General features: G+C 38.5%; 2 protein-coding genes across 2 annotated transcripts; one reads left to right on the forward strand and one right to left on the reverse strand.

The window, feature by feature from the left end:
- Positions 1 to 7484: 7484 nt before the first annotated feature.
- Positions 7485 to 8874, reverse strand: LOC141606591 (protein EXORDIUM-like 3). The gene has a single exon (XM_074425779.1). It carries the CDS (start codon positions 8823 to 8825, stop codon positions 7791 to 7793), a length of 1035 nt encoding a protein of 344 aa, XP_074281880.1. The 5' UTR covers positions 8826 to 8874; the 3' UTR covers positions 7485 to 7790.
- A 10516-nt stretch (positions 8875 to 19390) lies between these two features.
- On the forward strand, positions 19391 to 21789 carry LOC141606608 (ribosome-inactivating protein lychnin-like). The gene is made up of 2 exons (XM_074425806.1): positions 19391 to 19525; positions 20625 to 21789. Exon 2 carries the CDS (start codon positions 20639 to 20641, stop codon positions 21485 to 21487), a length of 849 nt encoding a protein of 282 aa, XP_074281907.1. The 5' UTR covers positions 19391 to 19525; positions 20625 to 20638; the 3' UTR covers positions 21488 to 21789.
- Positions 21790 to 24316: the final 2527 nt, after the last annotated feature.

The raw sequence follows: 24316 nt of genomic DNA on the forward strand, positions 1-24316 counted from the left end.
ACTCGAGAACATGTGCAATACCTTGATGAAAATGGCCGCGGACGGGAGTTTTGGTGGAACTCCTAAGGTGAAGCCGCCTACACCCCTCAAGTATAGTGGGGCGAGAGATTCGAAAGAAGTCGATAACTTCATCTTCGACATGGAACAATACTTCCGAGTGAGTGCGCTCGACGAAGGTCTAAAGGTCGATCACGAGTATGTACCTAACGGACGACGCTAAACAATGGTGGCGCTCGAAGCATGCCGAGATCGAGGCCGGAACCATTAGACTAGAGTCATGGAATGATTTCAAACGACTCTTCAAAGAACAATTCTACCCGGAGAACACCGATTTCCTAGCTCGAAGGAAATTAAAGAACTTGAAACATACAGGCTCGATTCGCGATTATGTGAAAGCATATTCGGCTTGTATGTTGGAGATAGCGGACATGACCGAGAAGGATCGGGTGTTTCAGTTTATTGATGGTTTGAAGGAGTGGGCTCAGCGAGAAATCATGCGACAACGACTGAGTCCCTCGCAGAATCGCTGATGACAGACATTTCTTTGAAAGGCTAGTTGACTATTACACGGAGCGCGAAACCTCCCAGAAGAAGGGATTCGCTGCAACGGGCGGAAGCAACCAAAGGTTTGGAGGGACGACTTCACAAACAAGACCTCCCTCTACGGGTAATAGTCGGTTTCGTCCCGGAGGTGATAATAGGAGATGGGGTCCGACGAATTCCACTCCAACCTCTTCTAAGGGTAGTAATTAAAGCGTCGATCGCTAGAAAGCCGTTCGCGTGCTTCCTTTGTAGAGGACCGCACCGAATGTCCGAGTGCCCTCACCAAGGGGAGTTCAATACCCTTAAGAAGAATTTATCCAAGATGTCGGTAGAATGTAATCCCGAGGGGATAGGCCCTGATGCAGAGGGGTGTGATGATGATGAGGCCAGTGAGCAAGGAGAAATGGCTCGAATGGGAGCAGTCCACATGATGTGCTCAATGGACAAAGGCGCTGAGCGCTCCGAGACCAAGTCCACGGAACTGATGTACGTGGAGATAAACGTCAATGGGAAGGCTACTCGAGCAATGATAGATACAGGAGCCTCCCATAATTTCGTCACCCCGACGAAGCGAAGAGACTCGGAATGAAGTTGAACCGCGAAGGCGGAAGCATGAAAGTCATCAACTCCAAAGCCTTGCCAATTCAGGGCGTGGCTAGAGAAGTGGTGATCAAGATGGGCGAGTGGACGGGGAAGCTCGACTTCACCAGCGTCCCGATGGATGACTTTAAGATCGTCCTCGGCATGGATTTTCTGAAGCGGACCCCAACCTTTCTGGCGCCCCACAATGGATCTTTAATAATGGTGGGATCAAAACCATGTCTTGTGAAAGCTGTTGAAACTGACCGAAAGCAAAAGGGGCCACTCCTCTCGGCAATGCAGTTGAAGAGGGGACTTCAAAAGGGAGAGCCTACATACTTGTGTACAGTGTCCATGAAAGAAGACACCTTCGCTGAATGTGTAGACCCACAAGTAGAGAAGGTGCTAGAAGACAATAAGGACTTGATGCCGATCGATTACCTATGAGTCCGCCACCCCGACGTTCGCAGACCATCAAATTGAATTACTCCCGGCACAAGACCTCCCCGCTCGAGGGCCATATCGGATGGCGCCTCCCGAATTAGCGGAACTACGAAGACAACTAGACGATCCGATTCGCTCGGGGTCGATACGACCTTCCAAAGCTCCCTATGGAGCCCCGTGCTCTTCCGGAAAAAAACAGGACGGTAGTCCGAGATTGTGTATCGACTACCAGGCTCTGAACAAGCGACGGTGAGGAACCGCTACCCCATCCCATTGGTAGCGGATTTGTTCGATCAATTACAAGGCGTATACTTCACCAAGCTCGACCTAAGATCCGGTTATCATCAAGTTCGAATTCTTTGAAGGAGATGAGCCAAGACTGCCAGGTGACGAGGTATGGGTCTTTTGAATGGTTGGTCATGCCCTTCGGCTTGACAAACGCCCCTGCAACGTTTTGTACGTTGATGAATCATGTTTTCCACGAGTACCTGGACAAATTCGTGGTGGTATATCTAGACGATATCGTTGTATATAGTCGCTCGTTGGCGGAACACGTAAAACACTTGGAGTTGGTGTTCGCGAAGCTCCGAGAGAACCACCTATTCGTGAAGAGAGAGAAATGTGAATTTGCCCAACCTGAAGTGAATTTCCTTGGCCACATAGTGGCCAAAGGCAAATCGAAGATGGACCCGAAGAAGATTGCCGCTATCAAGGACCGGGAACCCCGGGGAATGTGTCCGAGCTCCGCTCTTTCTTGGGGCTCGCAAACTATTATCGAAGATTCATCCGAGCGTATTCGAAAATTGCTTCCCCGCTCACCGACTTGTTGAAGAAGGATGCTAAGTGGGAGTGGTCTATCGACAAGAAGAGGGCCTTTGAGAAGCTCAAGGAAGCGGTGGTACAGGAACCGGTCTTGGCGTTGCCGGATATCACGAAGCCTTTTGAAGTTGAGACGGATGCATCGATTACGCCCTCGGGGTGCTACTCAAGAGGGTCACCCTGTGGCTTTCGAGAGCAGAAAGTTTAATGGAGTCGAGACTCGTTATGCGGTACAAGAGAAAGAACTCCTAGCTATTGTTCATTGCTTGCGGGGATGGAGGCATTATCTCTTGGGATCAAAGTTCGTTGTCAAGACGATAATACCGCTGCGTCTCACTTCCGACTCAGCCCAAGCCGACAAGCCGACAAGCTAGATGGCAAGAGTTGTTGGCGAGTTCGATGTGGAATTTGCTTACGGACCAGAGCCGCAAACGAGTCGCCGATGCCCTAAGCCGCAGATGTGATTTGGCGACATTGCACACGATTGCTCATTTGTCCACCACCACCGTGGTCACAGATATTCGAGCTAAGGCAAAGGAACACCTCGACCAAGACCCAATGGCGAGGACTCTGAAACAGTTGGCCTTAGAAGGAAAGACTCGCAAGTTTTGGGTGGAAGATGGGCTTCTATTCACGAAGGGACATCGCATCTTTGTTCCAAAGGCGGCCGGGTTGAGGAAGATGCTTCTACAGGAGTGCCATGATCCCTTGTGGGCGGGTCATCCGGGATGGCAGAGAACCTTATGCCTATTGAAGAGAAGTTACTACTGGCCCCAGATGAAGGATGATGTGATGGAGTACACGAAGACATGCCTCATTTGCCAAAGAAGATAAGGAGAGAAACAAGGGGGGTTAAATCCATTGCCCGTACCTACACGACCATGGGAGAGTATCTCTATGGACTTTATCTCTGGGTTACCGAAGGTAGGGCGTTAAGTGTGATCCTTGTCATTGTGGATCGATTCTCAAAATACGCGACTTTCATTCCTCTTCCAAAGGCGTGTAGCGCTGAAGAAACTGCCACCATGTTCTTCAGACATGTTGTGAAATATTGGGGATTGCCTCAAAGTATAGTCAGTGACCGCGATTCTCGCTTCACGGGACTATTTTGGGGAGAATTGTTCAATCTCCTGGGTTCGAAGCTGCGGATGTCCTCAAGTTACCATCCTCGGACGGATGGCCGACCGAACGATTCAATAGCATCTTTGGAAGAGTATTTGAGACACTTTGTTGGGGCAACTCAAATGGAGTGGGTAAGACTCCTTGATGTTGCCCGATTCTTTTTAATGTGCGACGAGCTCTTCATCCAACAAGAGCCCGTTTGAGCTTGTTCTGTCAACAGTAGCTATTGCCTCCCACGATTGCGGATACATATGGAGGCCGGACAAAGAAAGCCCACGAATATGTGAAAGAATGGAACGTGAATGCCGAAATTGCTCGAGCTTACTTGGAGAAAGCTTCTCGCCGCATGAAGAAGTGGGCGGATCGGATCGAATCGGAGACCAAGGGAGTTTAAAGTAGGCGACATGGTCATGGTGAAGTCCGAACAAAGAGCGGATGAGATTCCTCCGAGGACGAGACAAGCGTCTAGTGCGGAAGTACGAAGGCCCAATCCAAGTGACCAAACGGATTGGGAAGTAGCATCTGCCGGACCGCCCGCCTGGATGAAGTGTCACCCTGTCTTTCATGTGAGCTGTCTAAAGCCTTACCATCCAGATCCTGAAGATCCCACCCGCAACAAGAGCAAGCGCGCCAACATCCGCCCCAATCAACTCCCAGCGACATCACCATCGACCGAACCACCATGAAGATTTTGAAGCGTTGCCGAGGACTAACAATGATTAGGTGGGGGAGAGTGTGATGATCCGCACACTTGAACCCTTAGTTTTATTTTATGCTTATGTAATTTTATTTCCTTGTACTTTTTTAGTAAGTAAGTTCTTAGTTTAGCTTAGTTTTAGAATAGCTTTTATTTCCATAAATGGGTATATCGCTATTCGAACTAAACTCAAAAATCAATGTTTCCTGCTACCAGGATGTAAATATCAAATTTCCCTCTTTGGGGAGTACTAGTCAATCAAACATCTGCTTCCCACCAAGTTGTCTTCTTATTGCTTGTTGTTGCTTTCTTGTGAACGACTCTTGCCTTCACCTTTCTAACAAGCCCGTGTGTGTCGATCGAGACTAGGATTTCGACACTCCCGACCCGAGACCGATTACGAGTGCCTAGTGCTTGACAAACACTAGTGCCTAACGCTCTCGCTTTCATTCTTGTCAAAGCGTTTAGACAAAGGTGCGCGTCACGCCCCGACTCAAAGTTTCGGACCGTGACACCAGGCCAGGTGAGTGTCATTTGTAATATTGCATTTAGTATATTGTTAATCACTCAATCTCGCTACAATTTGTACGGTTCTTGCAATTAAACGTCCTTAAAAATGTTTATATACACTTTATATTGTACAAGATCGTAAAATTGAACTAAAAAAAAAGCATCAAACTGTACTCGTGAATTGCGACCTCTCAAAACCCTTCTTTTTAACATTATATAAATCGGTTATGGAAATCGTCGCACGTTAAAAAAAAAAAAAAATTAAAAAAAAAAGAGAAAAGAAACTACAGTATATTTCAAGTGGGCACAACAGAGACAGGATATTTAATCGTATAGGAAAAGAGGCAGAGAGAGGTCAAATCATTTAGCATAAAAACACACGTAAACAAGAGTACGTACTATGCTACACTCTGTAACTCTAGAGACGCCATGTACGTACGTTATACTCCCTCCTATTCTAGATAACTGTTTTATTTGCTATTTCCGTCTATTTACAAAACTGTTTCATTTGTCATATTTGGACATGGTTTTTTACTTTCCTACCCTTGACTCTTTTCTTTATTTACCACCCCAACTACCCCTAACTAGGGATGGCAGTGGGTCGGGTCCCGACCCAACCCAGACCCTGAGGGTCGGACCCTAATGGGTCGGGTATGGGTCTCATTTTTTCAGACCCAATGGGTATGGGTCGGGTATGGATCTCAAGAAAATATTTTGGGTCCGGGTCTAAGTTATGAGACCCGTACCCGACCCTTAGACCCTTTATTAAAGAAAAAAAAAATCAAAATCACAGCTTTTTTGAATTCATACTGCCAGACTGTAGAAACCCAACTAAAATCTCTTTCTCTTTCCTCATCCCATAAAGTGATAAAACTCAACCAAACTCTTCTGTTTGACAATACCACCAATCCACCACTGACACAAGAAAACTACCACTACAGCACTGATACGCGACTGACAATCACCTCTCTAATAGGCGGCGACCGACAACCACCATTAACGGCAGATTAATAAACTCATAATGTTAAAATAGTATGATTTTTTTTTTAATATTATAGACCCCATAATTGTTAATCTTGTTACTAAAGTGGCTGAAACTCGGACCCGTGGATAGACCCAGACCTTACCCTTACCCATAGGGTCCGGGTATGGGTCCTCAAATTTTAGACCCTTCCGTGTCTGGGTCGGGTACGGGTCGAAAGGGAAAATCTCGGGTCCGGGTATAGGCGGACCCTACCCAGACCCTACCCATTGTCATCCCTACCCCTAACCCATCATATTCAATACTTTTCATTATTTAACTCATATATATTCTTACCCCTATAAAATAATTTTCATTATTTTAACTATATTCCTTAATTTTCGTGTCATTGTCCAAATGAGACACTTAATCGGAATAGGAGGGAGTAATTTATTACTTCGACCTTCGTCTTCTTTTAACGGTGCAGATTCAATCTTTAAACGATTTACTAGTCGGAATTTCAAGCAATGAAGAACGAAGTGGAGAAAGTATAAAATATATAGAGAACTTTGAAAGAAAATAGGGAGAAAAGAAATGGGTAGGGTTTTGACTCGTATATTTTTTTTTTATTTTTTTTTTTGTAGTAAATGGTGTTATATGGTCGGTTTTGTTGATGACGGAATTTAAATCTGCGTCATAAATATCACATCGCTGATCTTATATTTTTAACAACTAAACTGGTTGATATTTACAAGTCTACAACTAAATTGACCCCTACATTATAGGGGAACAATCTGCTGTACTCGCCCTAATTGGTCACATGCCTATTTACTTGGTGAAGTGCAATTTTTACTCCTCTATATTAATGCATGGTTGTACGTAGAATTGTAGTGATGTAATTATAAGCCTTAATTTGTCTTATAAATCCATTCACCTACCACAAATTTAACTGCCGTTCAATAGAGGTGGCTTCCCAATTTTCAATGTCTACATACGTCAATAAGGCCCTGTTCTTTTGGACTTCAAGTCACTTAATTTAAGTTCACTTCAGATCCTATAAGTTGATTCGATTCGATTCGAATCCTATAAGTTGATTCGAATCCAATAAGTTGATTGATTCGATCCTATAAGTTGATTCGATTCGAGATCTTATAAGTTGATTCGAGATCCTATAAGTTGATTCGATTCGATTCGAGATCCTATAAGTTCGATTCGATCCTATACCTCACTTAATTTAAGTTAACTTGATCCTATAAGTTAAGTTAAGTTGATTTCGATCCTATAAGTTCGATTCGATCCTATAAGTTGATTCGATTCGAATCCTATAAGTTCGATTCGATTCGATCCAATAAGTTCGATTCGAGATCCTATAAGTTCGATTCAATTGATCCTATAAGTTCGATTCGATTCAGATCGAGATAAGTTTGATCCAAAAAAAATGCGCAAACATTCGGATTAGGTTTGATAAAGTCAGGTTAAAGTCGGATCTTATTTGGATTTGATCAATTTTATTAGGTTTATTTATTTCATTATTCGAATAAAATCATTGTATATTTTTTTTCTGTGAGGAATGTATCCGCGGACACTATTTTTGGTGCGCACTAGATAAACCCGGCATATGTGAAATTCGATCATTTTATAAACAGCAGAATAAAATTATTTCTTTATGGTAATATACAAGAAAGTATACATCATAGACAATTGCAACACTTACTCCAACCGTGAAGTGGGGTTTAATTCTCATCCGGGACATAACTGCGCTCACTTGAACCGGAAAAAATTAGACAATCGCAACACTTACTACAAAAATTTAATCAAACTCCCCAAAAAAACCTTAATAATTCACTCAAACTAATTACTACCTCAAAAACAACATTCCCAAGCTTAAGGAAAACCATATAATCCCTAAGAAAATAGGGAAAAAATAATGCACATTATCCCAAGAAAAATAAAAATTACAACAAACACAATACTACTAATCTTATATAGTCTATTTTTTTTTTCGGTGTAAAAAAAGGCGCAAGCCAATACAATACGATACAATACAATACAGGAGGACGATGAGATGTCATAAGTCGTGACATATCGTCCACAGTACCTCCGTTTTACGTACTATTATTGGTCCAAAGCATTAGGACCAGTACAATAACTAACAACATGGTTCCAAATCCACTGAACCAAAAACCGTCGTCGGATCCCATTAACATTATACGTGGCACCATCTCGATCCGTCAACATTTGACCCGTATACGACCCGCCCCCACCCGTACCATAAATCCCTTCACATAAATCCGCAATTTCAACGGGTGCAATCGGGTCAGGTCCGGCATACCAAGCATTGACTAACGGATTAGTTGCCAGCTCAGCAATTTCATGAGCTATAACACTAATCATACCATCAACCCCTATGTCCCCATTTGGGGACATAACAGGTTTAAGTCCGGGTATGTAAGCGGGGACCGCAAACGGGTACGCGCACACACCCGGACATAATTTATTACTATTACCTACCCATGCATAAGGTAACGTATAACCAACTATTGATGGGAAGGTAAAATAGTGGAACCCACATATGTCCGTACAAAATGTGTCCATGTAGACATCTGGACCGGTTAATACGAGGTAAATTCCGGATTTCGGGTTAATTGGTAACGGGTTGGTTTTCGCGGTAATAAATGATTTTATTACTGATTGGACCGATAGACGGGTTAGTGATTTTCCGTGGGAATAAAACCGGTCTGATTTTTCTGAACCTAATGTTACGGTTCTAGAAATATTGGACCCGGTTTGATCTGTGTACAGCTGGACGGTTTTCCACCAGCTGGACAGAGACGGGTGTGGTGCGGTATCCGATGAAATTGACGATATAAACTCACGGATTATTTTTTTTTGGGCCGGGTACCATTTACCGTACCAAATTATATGGACGGTTATGTTTGTTGTTAGGACCGGTCCCATGTGGTATTTTAAGTGGACTAGGTTTGATGACCCTTCAAATTTTTTTGAAGAGTTTAGTTGTGGGGCGGAATAATTATGGATTAACGCGGTGGTGGTGAAGGTGGCGGTGGTTGCGGTTGTGGTTGGCCACGGCCGCCAACCGTGTGCGGTCGTGGTTAGGAGGAGAAGGATGGAGAGAATGTGATGAAACATTTTGAATGAGAGTGGGAGGGTGAGTGAGACAAAGAGTGATGGGGGTATTTATATTGTGGAATTTTGAATTGGAATGGAGGGCATTTGGAGGAATAATCAATAATGACATAATGTTACCATTTTTTATCCGATGGTATCGAGTTTCGATATTATTATACGATCAGTATATTCATGTAAAAGAATGATACTGAAACTCAATACTCGTGAAAGTATAATTTTGTGACAGTATCTGGTTCGTTGGTACTTGGTAGAGCTTATTAGATAAGGATAATGTTACGACTTTTATCAAATGGTATCGAGTATCAGTACTGTTTGTTATATGGTAGACTCGTGTGAAAGAATGATATTGGAGTATAAATAACTGAAGTAAGAGTTAATTTATGAAGAGAAAAGCTAAACTGAACTGAATGAAGCTAAATTGAACTGAGCTGAAATTAAGTTTAAAATAACAGGGCCATAATGTTACGATTTTATCAGATGGTACCGAGTTTTAGTATTATTATTTACGAGTAATATTAGTATATTCATGTGAAAGGATGATACTAGAACTCAATACTATAATTTAGTGACAATATCGGGTTCATTTGTACTGGCTAGAGCTTAGATAAAGATAATGTTAGTACCTTTACCAAATGTTATCGAGCATGTAAAAGAATGATACTGAAACTTAATAGTGTATCATTTAATGACGATATCTAGCTTGTTGTAAAGCTTAGATAGGAGATGATATCGAAACCTAGTACCATCAAATGACGATATCTCATTTCCCGACTTTTCGAAAATGAAAAGGGGGATTGGGGGAGTTAATTGGGTTTTAAATGGATGACAGATGAGAAGTATAAAGAGAGGGCGTGAGTGTGGGGGCCATAAGCAGGCTAAATCATCATAGCCGTTGTCATTATTTGGGACATGTTGATATTATTTGAAGGTTTTATTTGGGTTTTTGTTGGTTTTGTGTGGGAAAATGAGAGTGACATGGGAGATGGGTAAGGGTATTTTGGGAAATGTAGTTAAGTAGTAGTACAAAGATTCTTCATCAAGCTAAGTTTTGTTTGTAAACCCAAGTGTGTGATGTTGAAAATTCATAAACATTGGTCGGAATTATTTGAATAGTTTAGGAGATATTTGTTGTTGTAATTGAGGTGATCTGAGCTCGAAATCAGCTTGGAATTTTTAGAGACGATCTAAGTTTGAGATCAGCTTGGAATTTTCAGCTCGAGTTTGAGTTCGGCTCGAAACTTGCTGTGCCTAAACAATTTTAAAGTATATGAAAAATGTACGGAATATTGATTATGGAGTATAAGTAAATGGAAGATCGGCCAGATAAATTAAACTTATTTTGGCCAAGCTCAAAATTTATTGTTAAACTTCAAAAATATTTGTTTACAAGTTTAATATGTCTCAAAGAAAATTTAAATTTGTTTAAGAGTTGTTTACATAAATTTTAGAATGTTGCCTAAATAATCATAAGTGGAAGTTTCGTGACACAAATAGCGGTTTTGATTTTCATCTTGTTCAAAAAACATAAAAGGATTATCATATTGCCACACTGAAATGTATTCTACCATTTAGAACAAGTCTCAAAAAGATTAAAACTATTGAAATAATATTCCACGTATTAATTAAGTAACATAATACATTTAACTATTAACTTTTTTTTTTTTTTTTTTTATGACGAGGGGGTTGAATCCCTCTGGGCTCATGCATTCCCGCACCACCACATAGACCATGTAAGCCACCTCCTTCGGGGGCTGCAGTGGCCAAGTGATCATCGTTCCAGCTGGTAGTCGAACCCGGGACCTTTCAACTCCTGCATTTCTGCAAGCTTCGAGGTTTAACCCGGCTACCACTAGACTAACACCACTTGGTTAACTATTAACGTTATTATTGCCCAATCGGAGAAATCAATAGATCTTGTTTACGATCGTTCAAGTTAAGACCTTTCACAAGTTACAATCTTTCTTTAATTTTAGTCTTACTCCAATTGGTTACCCTGTAAATTATTGCCCAATCGGAGTAATAATCTTCTTAATTTAGGACGGTCTTAGCCAAGAATTTTGCGATCGAAAATACAACAGAGTACTAAAGGAAATGGCAAATCACGCAGTGGATTGCGCATCTCTGGGTCCTATTACTCCTATACTACAAATGTGATCCAACGCATCTGTGACAGCTGAGCACGAGAGTGACTCTAATGGGCCCCACAACCTCAGTACACCCAATTAAAATGGTCCACGTTATATAATAATGGACATGTGGGGTCCAATTCTTTTGCTCTTTTTTTCCCTTCTTTTAGAGGCCAATTTTTTGGATTAGAAAACAACTTGACTATAAACCTTATGAATATGATGCCCTTATTTGTGGTGACAAACTTGCGAAAACTTTGCATCTTTGTTGAGATATTATTTTTTGCTTGGAAGATATGGCATAGGAATATGATGCATTTTTTGGAAGGTATGGTTGTATGAAGGATGTTGGTTGATATCATAATATGTTTCGCTCTATTCAATTCAGTTTAGTTCATTTTGGCTTTATTCAGTTCACTTTAGTTCAGTTTAGCTTGTCTCTACACAAATTAACTCTTATTTAAGTTCAGTTAAACTTTATTCAGTTCAGTTTCATTAAATTCAGTTCAGTCGAAAAAAATAAGGTCTAAATTAACGTATTATATTTACATATAGTAAACAGGAAGCTAGCTAGTTAAGAGCAGTCATTATTGCACATATCGAAAATAAAGTTATGAAGATTAATTTTTTGTGTTAAGATTCTCTTTATTTCTTTTTTTTTCCGTTATTTATTCATTACTTATTAAATGGCTAGGATTTCATCTAGAACTAAATTGGATCTATTGGATTCATTCGAGATTTTAATCTCCACCCAAACCAAACATATCATAGTTAAATCTACATTGCTAATTTTTTCTCGAAATTAAAGCATATTCATTGATAGGTAACAGAGAGGATCCGTTGCCCAATCCTTCCTGGCCAAAAGACCTTGTACAATGTAATACTAGATGCAACTATCAACTATGCAAGTGGTTTTGTTAGATTAGAACTTTTTTTGCAAGCCCGTACTTGAAATTCTGCTTCCATTCTACTACCGTTTGTGCTATTATAATCTCGGATTTATGTTAAATTTATTGGTGTAGCAAATTTGCAAACCTAAAATTCACTTTAATTATAATAAGTTTACATAAGATTAAATTCGTGTTTATATCGATTGACAATGAAATGAATAAATTATTGCTTTATAATACAGGATGAGTGTTGATATTTTTGTTTTTTGGGTGTAAAGAGAGTTATAAGGATCAATATGATGCGGACATGGTTTTGAACCCTGGCCATGGATAATTGGGTACCACCCTGCATAACTTTATTGTTAAGTTAGCTGACATTTGCTCGAAATATATTTTTGTGAGATGAGAAAATTGAAGAAAAGGAAGGGGTGTTTAATGTTATCCAATTACTATATCGATAATTTAATATACCAATGGTTAGTGAATAAGTTTATTGATAATCATTGTCATGTACTCATATTAGTACATTTTTGTAGACATCTTTTGCAAATCATAATTACCAAAACTATTGTGAATAAAACTTTGGCAAATTAGTCTTCAATTGATTTCGATGTCAATTTGAAGGACTTGAATTCACATGTCTCTTTAAATATCATTATGATGAAAGATTTTTTAAAAGAGTAATGAGTACTAATAATTAAGATAATTATGAAAGTGAGCCAAACATTTTACTCTTTGAGCTAGGTCTTTCTAAAGTTATGCACCGAAATACCGAATAATTTGTCACAAATTATTATTTAAGACGGATATTTGTTTTAATATTTAAAATGGATCAAGTTAAGTATAATACCAATGGAATTAAGGATAATTGACAAGCTTGCTTGTCTTATTTATGTAAATGTAAATGACCTACTATTTAACTCGTTTTAACTTTAAGACGAATATGTTCATTTTAAGCGAGACTAGTTTATTTATTTTTTGGTACAATTAAGAGGGAGTAGTGAATATTTAATATAGTTGATACAATGTACAACATCAATTTATTAATTTATGAACGTACCATCAACCATTATTAATAAAAATTATGATGATTGATCATTTTTGCAGTATCTGGTCTGTTTTATCATATCCCTCTGTCTCCAAAATTTATGAAAAATATAGGATTTGATGGGCTTTTATTGCACCTTCTGTTAAATCCAAAAAAACAAAATAGTACTTCACTCAAGAAAAATCTTCACCCTTAATTATCAATTTTAGAGCTACTTGTATTATTTACCAAATTTGGTAATGATAAATCCTAATTTTCACTTTAATTAAAAATATTTTATAACTATATGTTGAAAATAATTCTTGCTTCTTTTTTGACAGAGCTGGCCGACAACACAGACTATTTCTGCTCATAGTCAGACCCGGCCAGCCAACCTCCCATCTCTGGCCTTGCCCGGGTCTCGAATTCCAGACTCGGTCTGCCCTTGGCCCGCCTATTTAGTAAAAAAAATACACAGGCCCGTCAGCCCAGTCTGCTCTCCGCCCCCAAACCACCACTGGCCTAGCCCGGGTCAAACATACTCCCAGCCCGACCAAGGTTGCCCCTCCCTCTGGACAGTTCAAGGCCTAGCCAAGTGAGCCAGTCCCGGCCCGTAGACAGCTACTTACATATACTTTTGGTGCGGCTAGGGGTGTAAATGATCTGAACCGGCTCGACAAGCCCTCGGAATCGGCTTGAGTCGTGCTCGGTCAAAATAAGCTCGAGCCTAGCTTGGCTAAATACGAGCCAAGTCCGAGCTCATCAACGCTCGGCTCGGAAGCTCGTTTAGACTCGTTTATAATTTTTTTTTTTTATAATTTATATAATTTAATATTAATGTTATTTTAAATTATATGTTATTTAGCCATTTATAAGTATATTATAACACAATATTTTTTAGTATTTTATAATCTTATTTGTTTTTTAAAAATATTTATATTTAGTTAGATTCAAAAAGCGAAAAAGTGAAAATAATATAAAGACAAAACGAGCTCTATTCGAACTCGAGCCGAGCTTGAACTTTTTCCGAGCCGATCTCGAGCACTAGGTGCGGTGTTTAGGAAAACACATACGAGTGGATAATTGCGTATTTTATGTTAAGAATCGGCCAAAAAACAAATAATAAACAAAGAATCTATTGAATCAGAGAGAGTATTATCGATAACCAAACAGCCAAACGGGTAAGAAAGTGAAAATATAATCAGGCTACATTGTGAATAAGGCCTGGACTCAATTTAGTCGGTCCAAGTAGAAGAGTTAGAGAGTGGGCCCAAGAAGCAAGTCCATGTTACACTGTCTTTTGCGGAATGTTGTACATATGATTAGGCCAAATATTGGGCTGGAGTCACAACTCACACACAAGTTACATCCCTCTATCATCCGGAATTGTGGCCCAAACCGAACTAAAACAAAATTGAATCAACATTTTAAAATTCATACTCAATTCGATATTTAAAAATTCGTATCCAAATCTACTTAGTGGAGAGCCCGAATCAAATCAAAATCCTATCCATTTATAACTGAATCTGATTCAATCAAATATTTTTGAAAATTTAGGTTTATTAAGCTTGAAATTTCAATTTTATGATACAAGATGAGTTTTTTCTATAATCAAGTCAAGGTTTGGATCGGGTTATGGATTATGCGGTGGATCGGGTATGAATGTGAAAATATGTAATGAATCGGGTACGAATTCCCTACCCAAAACTCCAAAAGTGCTATTACAACTTTAAAATTATAAGAAAGTTTTGTTTAAAACGGAAATATCCGTCTCAAACATAAAACAAGTCAAATATGTTGAGTGTTAAGAATTTGTGCCTTGAATTGGTGTCGAAGACGGACTAAGCTAAGACGAGAAAAAGAAGCAACACCGATAAAGTCAAAGAAAGGCTCCGAGGGATTTGCGAGTCGCACATGTAGCCGATATCGTCCAAGACCGAAATGTGTGCGTGCATTTGCTACGTGAGTAGCTTCTTGGAGATTTAGTAGTGCGGGTCCCACCTTGAACATCTTAATGTTATCTTTGCCTTTTACGTGTGTTGGTGTTTGTTTGGTTTTAGGAAATTAGCTTAACTTTTCCTAATCGTATTTGTTTAGGTATTTCCTAAAGTCTTTAATTCCTAATTGGTCTAGATATTTTATCTTGGGTGGAATAAGTATATAAAGACCCAAGTTTTATTCTAGGTTAATTAAGGAGGTGGAGATAGTATTTGTGAGCACAATCTTATGAGAGTCGATTTGTGAGGTTCTCTCCGGAGGAGGAAGCTTGATTTGTTCCGGCTCAAGTAGATTGGCGTTAAATGCAATTTGGAGATTGAAGGAGTCCATTCGGATCTTGGCGGCCACAAGATCGTTTGTCCTTAATCTCGTTTGGGTAGTCTCTTTTGTCTCTTTGAGATTACTATTTTGTTGGTAGAATAGGTATACTTTTGGCTCATATTGAGCGTGTATACTGGTCCTTTTTGTACTATTATCTCCACAATAGTAAATTTGCTCTCCTTCAGGGTGGACGTAGCCAGTTATTTTACTGGTGAACCACGTATATCTGTGTGTCATCTTTATTTGTTATTCGTTATATTTTTGTTCTTATCACCCTAATCAACTAACTATTGGGTAACGGGACGCCTCCGTTACAACAATCACCAATTGTTAGGGTGCAAACCCTTGTCCCACATCGGTAAAATAAAGATGGAAGATCATCTTTATAAGTGTCCAGAAAATATAATAGTATGAGGCCTTTTGGGAAGGAGCCCAAGAGTAAATCCGTGAGGGCTTGGCCCAAAGCGGACAATATCGTACTATTATGGATTGTGGACACGGATGCGTGAGAGACCCAACACGGGATATTCACGCTTCCGCACAACAAGTGGTATCGAGCCCAAGGTTCGACTTGGGCTAGACACGAGGATGCATCGGCGGGGCCCAAGACTTGAAGTTGTGCACTTTGTAAGGCATGAAACTCCTAGCTCGGGGTGAGTCCTTGAGCGGGGCCGGTCCGGGGTTAAATGGATTAAAGGCGTCATAGGTCTTGTGGGACAAAAGACCATTTGTGTCTAGAATCATGATCGATCGGTGGACCCTTATCGAGTTGGGTGCCACAGTGTCCGGTGGGTCCTTTCCGGTTGGATGCCGAGAGGCCGTTTGTGTTCTAGGACTTCGAAGTGACGGACCGGTCCAGGGTATATTGGATGCAGAGGATGTTCGATATGCATGTGTAGCAAATCCCCGAGAAGGGCACATGGATATGCAGGCTCAGGAGCATGTGGGGGCACTCACTTGACCAGGCGGTGACATGTGGTGCAAGACATGGCTCGTGGTAGCATGGTGTGTCGGCTAAGGGGAGGTTATCAAGACTTGTGATGTTTCGGGTGTCTAGAAGTTGGGGCTGTAAAGTGGGAGAGTCCTCCATGGAGGTCAAGGTCCGAGTCAAGATGATGGTCCTTGGTTTGAGGGGAGGATTGTTAGGGTGCAAACCCTTGTCCCACATCGGTAAAATAAAGATGGAAGATCATCTTTATAAGTGTCCAGAAAATATAATAGTATGAGGCCTTTTGGGAAGGAGCCCAAGAGTAAATCCGTGAGGGCTTGGCCCAAAGCGGACAATATCGTACTATTATGGATTGTGGACACAGATGCAGCAGAGGCCCAACACGGGATATTCACGCTTCCGCACAACATTGAGAACCAATAAAAATATTTGTTTCATCTATGCAGTCTTTTTTGGTGTTGACCAGGACCAATATCCGGCAGTCCGGAATCGAACCCCTGATCATTTGTTTAAGAGATGTGAGTTCTTACCAACTTTAGTTGTTTTATCTATGCAGTTAAGATGTTATTTAACTCGTTTTAAATTTAAGATTGATTATCCGTCTTAAAAGAAATTTAACTAACAAAATTGCAAAATTATATGCTTCGTACAACTTCTCCTAAGGGTACAATGTTCTCGTATTTTCATACGAGAAAATTTAGTAAATGAGATAGCATCACTAAGCCACACCAAATTCTCGTAGCAGCCTGGTTTCATGTACAACATGAAGGGGACTAAAATAATGAACGTTTTACAAAAATATATTGAAGTGTGATATCGAGTCTTGGCATCACCCGATGGCATATTAAGACACTCTTGATTTACTATGAATGAGCTCGGGAGTGAGATCGAGGCGAGGAGAATGGCATGTTTTTTAATGCCTTTGTGGCTTTGTGAATTGGGTCGGTCATTTTTTTACGTTTACTTTAAGAAATATGAAACGGTAAATATCAATTTGTATACGAAAATGGTTATTAACTATCACATACTTAGAATAAAAATGTACAGAAGTTAGGGACACTCCCCAATCATATAAAGAAAACATAATTAAAGTAAGATTCGTGATAGTGAAGAATTTTACCTATGATTTATTTAGTAAAAATACCCATAAATTAGAAACGAAGCCAATTAGAAAAATGGTAATTGTTTAGTTCTTTGGTTAATCTAAAATTGATTGATTTACTTTTTTTCTTCTTTAGTTAGCTCCTCCGTAATGAATTAATTAACCTAAGCCCCTTACGTAAATAGAAACTCATGCATGTATTCAATTATACTGTGCCACAAAATAACTTTTGAGCAACTTATTGAACTTAAACTGTTGTCTAATTTATGTGTTTTTTAAATTTATTGCAACTTAATTTTCCGATGACAATCAAACACCACCTTAATGTGATATTCCGGCAATATGTCGACATAATGCCACATTGCCACGTACCAAACTCTGCCAAAATGGTACGGTGTTGAAGCTTGTAGTTACCCGTTCAAAATTTTCTAAAACACCAATCGGAGATAAGGTAGTGAGTAGTGACAAATTATCACAGCCCATCTTGTTATCTTGTATACGTTGTTTTGTGGTGTACATATTGTCAAAATTGATTGGGAGAGAGACACGACCATGAATAAACACAACACAAAATCTCATTCAAGACGGCGTTATTCGTCACAAGCTTGTTACGGATACCATTTACTCTCACAAAATACCCATAAGAGGTGAGTGAGGAAGCACATGGGGGGTGCCCCACCTTGTCCCCTCTCCCTTTTTGTGAGAGGTTTTCAGCTTGTAACGTGATTAGCCAGTCACAAGCAAGACGGTTTGTAAACACAAATTCACTTGTTGTTTGGTAAGTCGGACTTATTCATAAATATGTTAAGAGTTTTTTTAACATGTGTCCTAAGAATTTAAGTAGAGAATAATTTTCAACATTAAATCACTAATTATTTTAAATATGAGTTTTAACTCTAATTTGCCATGATATATTTTCAACAAACTCTTTACTTAACTTTTTATCATGTACCCTAATGTTAAATTAATTATTTTTTTTGTAAATCGGACTTATTCATGTTAATGTAAACAGATTTTTTTAACATAAATATTATAACTCATTTAAATACTCGTAACAAATTAGTTATATTGTTAAGAGAATGGAATCGGAAGTGGTGATATTCTCATTAAAATTAATCGGTTTATATAGTACAAGGGTCTCCTAATAAATCGGAAGACCAAATCATCGGGAGATATTTTCGTAACCATATAAGAATATTCTTGTAACAATATAAAGCATAAAGCATATTATGATATTATTGGGAAGATACGATTTTATATCTAATATCTCTCAAGCTCGAGCATGTGGATCAAGAATGCCTAACTTGCGAAGAAGTTAATAAATTGGTTCACTCCCAGATTAGTTAAGATGTCAACAAGCTGTTCGGTCGTAGAGACGTGTGACGGCTGGATTAAACCCCCTGTAATAACATTTTGAACAAAGTGACAATCGATCTCAATGTGCTTTGTTCGTTCATGAAAAACGGGATTTTGTGCAAGATGAAGAGCAGACTGGCTATCGCAAAATAAGTGCACAAGGAATGATAATGAGACATCCAAGCTTGCAAGAAGACCTTGAAGCCATTTTAATTCACATACGTACGACAGAGGCCATGGACCGATATTTAGCCTCAGCAGAAGAGCGAGAAACAGTGGGTACATTGTTTCTTGGTTTTCCATGAGACGGGAGAGTTGTTAAGAAAAACGAACCACCTGTCACTGAGCGATGAGTTAAGGAACAAGTAGCCCAATCGGGTCATTTTAATCAATATTAAGCTTAATAATTGTTGGTTCATCAATTTAATCGGGTAGGGTAAATATAGGGTCGGGCTGGGTCCAGTTCGGATCACTGATCATCGGTCATGTCAGGTTACGGGTCGTCATCGGGTCGGGTCGAGCCGATTCGAGTCACTTATCATGGGGTCATGTTGGGTTACGAGTCGTCATTGAGTCGGGTCTGGTCGATTTCAGGTTGTAATATTCTCGAGTTCTATCGGATCGAATTTGCTCGGATACAAATCGGGTCAGACTTGACAGCTCTAAAGCTCTCTACTCATCAGTCATCATCCAAAGTTGGTCCTGCCTACAAGATTAATTACAAAAAATAGAAAAAAAAAAGTGGTATGAGACACATAAGACATGCGAAGTTTTGGCAGTGAGTTATAAACGTCGTAGCCAATCAGTGTTATATAAGACATTGAAATATAACACTCTTTTCATTAACAAAAACACATGTACATCAATCAATCAAATAACAGAAAGGCCTTCTATTTACTAATTTCAGCTTTTAATTCAGGTTTCAGATAAGGTAAGAAATTAGAGGTTTGTGTTGATTATTATTCTGCAATAATACTCTCCAGCCTCCTCGTCTTGGTCATCTATTTACTTATTTAAAATTTTCATGTTATAATTTATTTATTTACTTTTTATTTTAAGAATGTTTTTAGTAGATACTTTGACCATCATTGTATATTGTAATTATTGGTCAAATTTATTATTCACTATTATGTTAAAACTCAAAAAGTAAAAATAAATAAATAACTGAGTAGAAGATACTTGATTGAGTTTAAACAAGATTGGTAAGAGAATGTATGTTGTCGGGTTGTACCACTTCAAAAATATGAAGCTAGACTCTGTGATGGAGTGTGGTGGCAATGTGGCATGTTAGGAGTCTCATGACCGGTGTCGACAACGAGATTTACATTGTGTTATTTTACATTTGGTGGATCTGTCAATGATTGACTTTAGTTAGAAGAAAATTTACGAATTTAATAAATTAAATTATATGCGTCAACGAGAGAAATTTGCCAAAAAATAACATTTCTTATATTATTTTCTTTTCTAAACTTATATTTTAATTAATTTATCATAAAATTAATTCTCGTACAATTTAAGTAATTATTATTAATAAAAACTAAGTAATTTAAAACATAACAAGCTCAAATGAGTTTCTAAGCTGAACCTTAGTGTGCTCGCGTTTAGCTAGGTTTAGGACCAGCTTGGCTCGAGCACAGACTCGAGCTCAGTTTAACCAATCTCGAGCCGAGTTTTGACTTAGCCAATGTCAATGGCTTGTCGAGCTACTCATTTACAACCAAGGACGTTTCTAGGATTTCACCTTTGAGGGTTCGATTATTAAATAAAACATTTTTTTATTGTTAAAATGTTAAATTACCATTACTAGTACTATAAAAGATCTAGATTGTTGGGTTTGAACCTAAGACCCCTAATCTTAAACAACATGTTATCTTTTTTCAGTAGGGTTCAATCAAAATCCATGAATTTCCACTGAAAACGCCGCTATTTAATCTTGTTTCGACACACAAGTAAATGTCATACTAGATGCATTATTACATAATCTTGTTTCGACACACAAGTAATATTAATCTAGTTATTAATTCAAACAGATACAAGAGAAAGGATGAAGGTGTCTAGCATATCAGTATGGTATATGGTGATATCATTAATTGTGGCAGCAACCTCTGCAAACCCGACCTGGACCGTTGATTCTGATTCTGAAGAGTATTCGAAATTTTTGGATTCTCTGAGAGAAAAACTCGGCCTTGGAACACCAAAAGTTTGCAATCTACCAGTAACCAACAAAAAAAATAATGACAAATTTGTTTTGGTGAACTTAATATCACCCTTTAATGGGAACACCATTACATTAGCCTTAAGAGCTTCAGATGCTTATCTTGTCGGTTTTCAGGACATAGAAGCGAAAACCAAAAAAATACGGGCTAATTTTTTTTCAGACGAGAATGCAAAATTGAGCGGTAAATATAAGACCGTCTTTCCTGATGCAGAGAAAGTAGGACCGGCGCTTCCTTGTGCAAGCAGTTACACTGATCTAGAAAAAAAAGCCGGTGTTTCGAGGGAAAAACTAAAAATAGGGGTTAGTACTCTTCAAAGTTTCATGAAACAGGTTTATGGGAACGATTTTACTGCTAAAGGTGTGGATATGGCTAAAGATGTAGCAAGGTTTGCTTTAATCTCTATACAAATGGTTGCTGAGGCAGCGCGATTCAAATATATCGAGGATCAGGTGATAAATCGTGGAATGGACGACACTTTCCAGGCTGGTGCTCGTGTTACACTTTTGGAAAATAATTGGAGTTCAATTTCGGATCAATTTCATAATCCAGATCGTAAATGCCAACCACAAGATTCTAGGTTTAGTGCAACTAAAATGAAACTTGGTCTCCTTCTGTACAAAACAGGATCCGGCTTGAATTCGAATGATGGTCATGCCACTCTCGCATTTGTCTAAGACGGGTAATGGGGTAGTCTCGTTTGAGACCGTTTTGCAAAACTATTTTGTAAGATCGTCTCTTTTGGGATTAAGTCCTTCTCTAATAGTCTAATATGCAGTTATATAGAAATAAGTCGATATGACATTATTTAGATTGCAATATCTAAGGAGTAACGGCGTTGTAACCAGGGTAATGTTGTTATTGTTGTGTTAAACGAGCTCAATTATGCCGTTGAGTTGTATTGTGAATTCAATAAGGGAAGGTTCGGGTTTCTTCCATCCCTATCATCCCAATATTATTTAATTGTAGTATTGTACTACTTCCTCGTTTTTCATAAATTATTACGGTATTTAATCTGATTTTCGTCCGAGACTCATTTATCGTGTACCGGCGCTCTCAAATGTCCTATGTTGCTTCTTAAAATTTGTGTGGCTGCTTTATCTGACCTGAGGAACCGTCCGTATGATTTACGAACATTTTTGTCCCGGGACCCTTAAATCCCGAAAAACGTGTATTATACATATAAATTTGAGGCTTTTGGGAGGTTGTACCGGGCTATATTTCTTTTCCTACAAATTTTGCTACCACGTGTCTAGGGTTGCTACGTGAGTTACGTATTCGATTTAAGTCCTAAATAACTAGTATTCATCTATTTTTAAGAAATAACCGATTTTCGTCCGAGACTCGTTTATCGCATACCGCCACCACAAATGTCTTATGTTGCTTCACAAAATTTGTGTGAATGTTTTGTCTAACCCGAGAAACCATCTGTATGATTTACGGACATTTTTTATCCGGGACACTATAATCTCGTAAACCATGTATTATACACTTCAACTTGAGCCATTTAGGAGGTCGTTTCGAGTCATGTTTCTTTTCCTACCAGTTTTTCTATCACGTGCTTGGGATAACTTCATGAGTTACCGCATTCGATTTTAATCCCTAATTAAGAAGCATTTATCTATTTTTAAGGAGTACCCGATTTTCATAGGAGACTCGTTTATCGTGTACCGGCACCCTCAAATGTCTTTTGTTGCTTCTCCAAATTTGTGTAGCTACTTTATTTGACCCGAGAAACCATCCGTATGGTTTATAGACATTTTTGTTCCGGTACCTTGAAATCCCAAAAAACGTGTATTATACACTTAAATTTGAGCCGTTTGGGAAGCCGTACCGGTCATGTTTCTATTACTCCTAGTTTTTCTACCACATGTCTAGGGTCACTTCATGAGTTACCGTATTCGATTTTCAGCCCTAATCCCCTATTTACTAAAAGAATAGGCGAAACTCCAAATTTTCCCGCCTAAGCATATTTCCTAAAATAAAATTTAGTTATTTTAGCATATTCTATAAGTATGGTGGGCTATAATATACATAATCTTTCAGATTTATATATTTATGTCGTTTAGTATTTTACATTTTACACAAAATTATCTCCAATCTTTTTAAGATATAAAAAGTAATTTTTTTTGTTTAAAGAATCATACGAAAAAAAATTCATTGATTTTCTATGATAAAAAGTTGAAGCTAAAAATATATTATCAGTAAAATTTTATAAAATAACGCCATTAATCTCTCGGTAATAGGAAAAACTTTCATTAAAATGCTCATTTAATGATTAATACGATTTTGACTTTGATTTTTCAAATCAAAATATAACGATGAGAAACGTAAAAAAGAAGTTAGTTAATTTAAATTTCATAAATATAATACACTAAAAAAAAAGTAAAACTCTATATATATACCGTGCATATATGCACGGGAGCTAAACTAGTTAAGAAGTATTCATTTATTTTTAAGGAGTACCCGATTTTCGCCCGAGATTTGTTTATCGCGTACTAGCACTCTCAAATGTCCTCTGTTGCTTCTCAAAATTTGTGTGGCTACTTTATATGACCCGAGGAACCATCCGTATGATTTACGAATATTTTTGTCTTGGGACCCTTAAATTCCGAAAACCGTATAATATACTCTTAAACTTGAGCCGTTGGGGGAGGTCGTACCGAATCGTGTTTCATTTCCTACCAGTTTTTCTACCACGTTTCTTGGTTTGGTGCTATCATGATTTGAACCTGAAGTCATGACTCATGAGCATCACCTCTTATGAGCTTAGTAAGTTAACATGACCAATTAACACTATGTTAATAGCATTAATACTCTAAATTTGTCAAAGAAAGCTTTGAAATGGGAGAAATGAAGAAAATTCCATGAAGATAAGATATGAGAAAATAAATTATGCTGGTGATAAGTGCATAATTAATGTCTAATTATATAGTGTATTAGTAATGCATAATTTTGTAATACAACGTTGTGACATTTTTAGTACGGTTTATAGTATTTTATCCTTTCTTTGCATTATTTGAGGGAATGTCACATTTTTATCAATAATCAATAGTATATTATACACTCCCTCATATTTAAAAGACTACTTACATATACTTTTGGTGCGATGTTTAAAAAAACACATGCGAGTGGATAATTGCATATATTATGTTAAGAATCGGCAAAAAAAAGAATAAACAAAGAATCTATTGAATCAGAGAGAGTATTATCGATAACCAAACGGCTAAACGGGTTAGAAACGGAAAATTTGAACAGGCTACATTATGAATAAGGCCTGTACTTAATTTAGTTGGTCCAAGTAGAAGAGTAAGAGAGTTGGGCCCAAGAACCAAGTCCATGTTACACTGTCTTTTGTGGAATGTTGTACGTGATTAGGCCAAATATGGGCCTGGAGCGACAAGTTACATCCCTCTATGTTCCGGAATTGTAGCCCAAACCGAACTGAAACTGAATAGAATTAAAGGAAAAATATTAAATCCGAACTCAACTTTTAAAAACTCATA

This window comes from Silene latifolia, chromosome 10 (genome assembly GCF_048544455.1).
Source record: "Silene latifolia isolate original U9 population chromosome 10, ASM4854445v1, whole genome shotgun sequence".
Classification (NCBI taxonomy): Eukaryota; Viridiplantae; Streptophyta; class Magnoliopsida; order Caryophyllales; family Caryophyllaceae; genus Silene; species Silene latifolia.

Bases quoted from the DNA above. Each gene is read 5' to 3' on its own strand.
- LOC141606591 (XM_074425779.1), bottom strand. From the start codon at position 8,825: ATGTTTCATCACATTCTCTCCATCCTTCTCCTCCTAACCACGACCGCA.
- LOC141606608 (XM_074425806.1), top strand. From the start codon at position 20,639: ATGAAGGTGTCTAGCATATCAGTATGGTATATGGTGATATCATTAATT.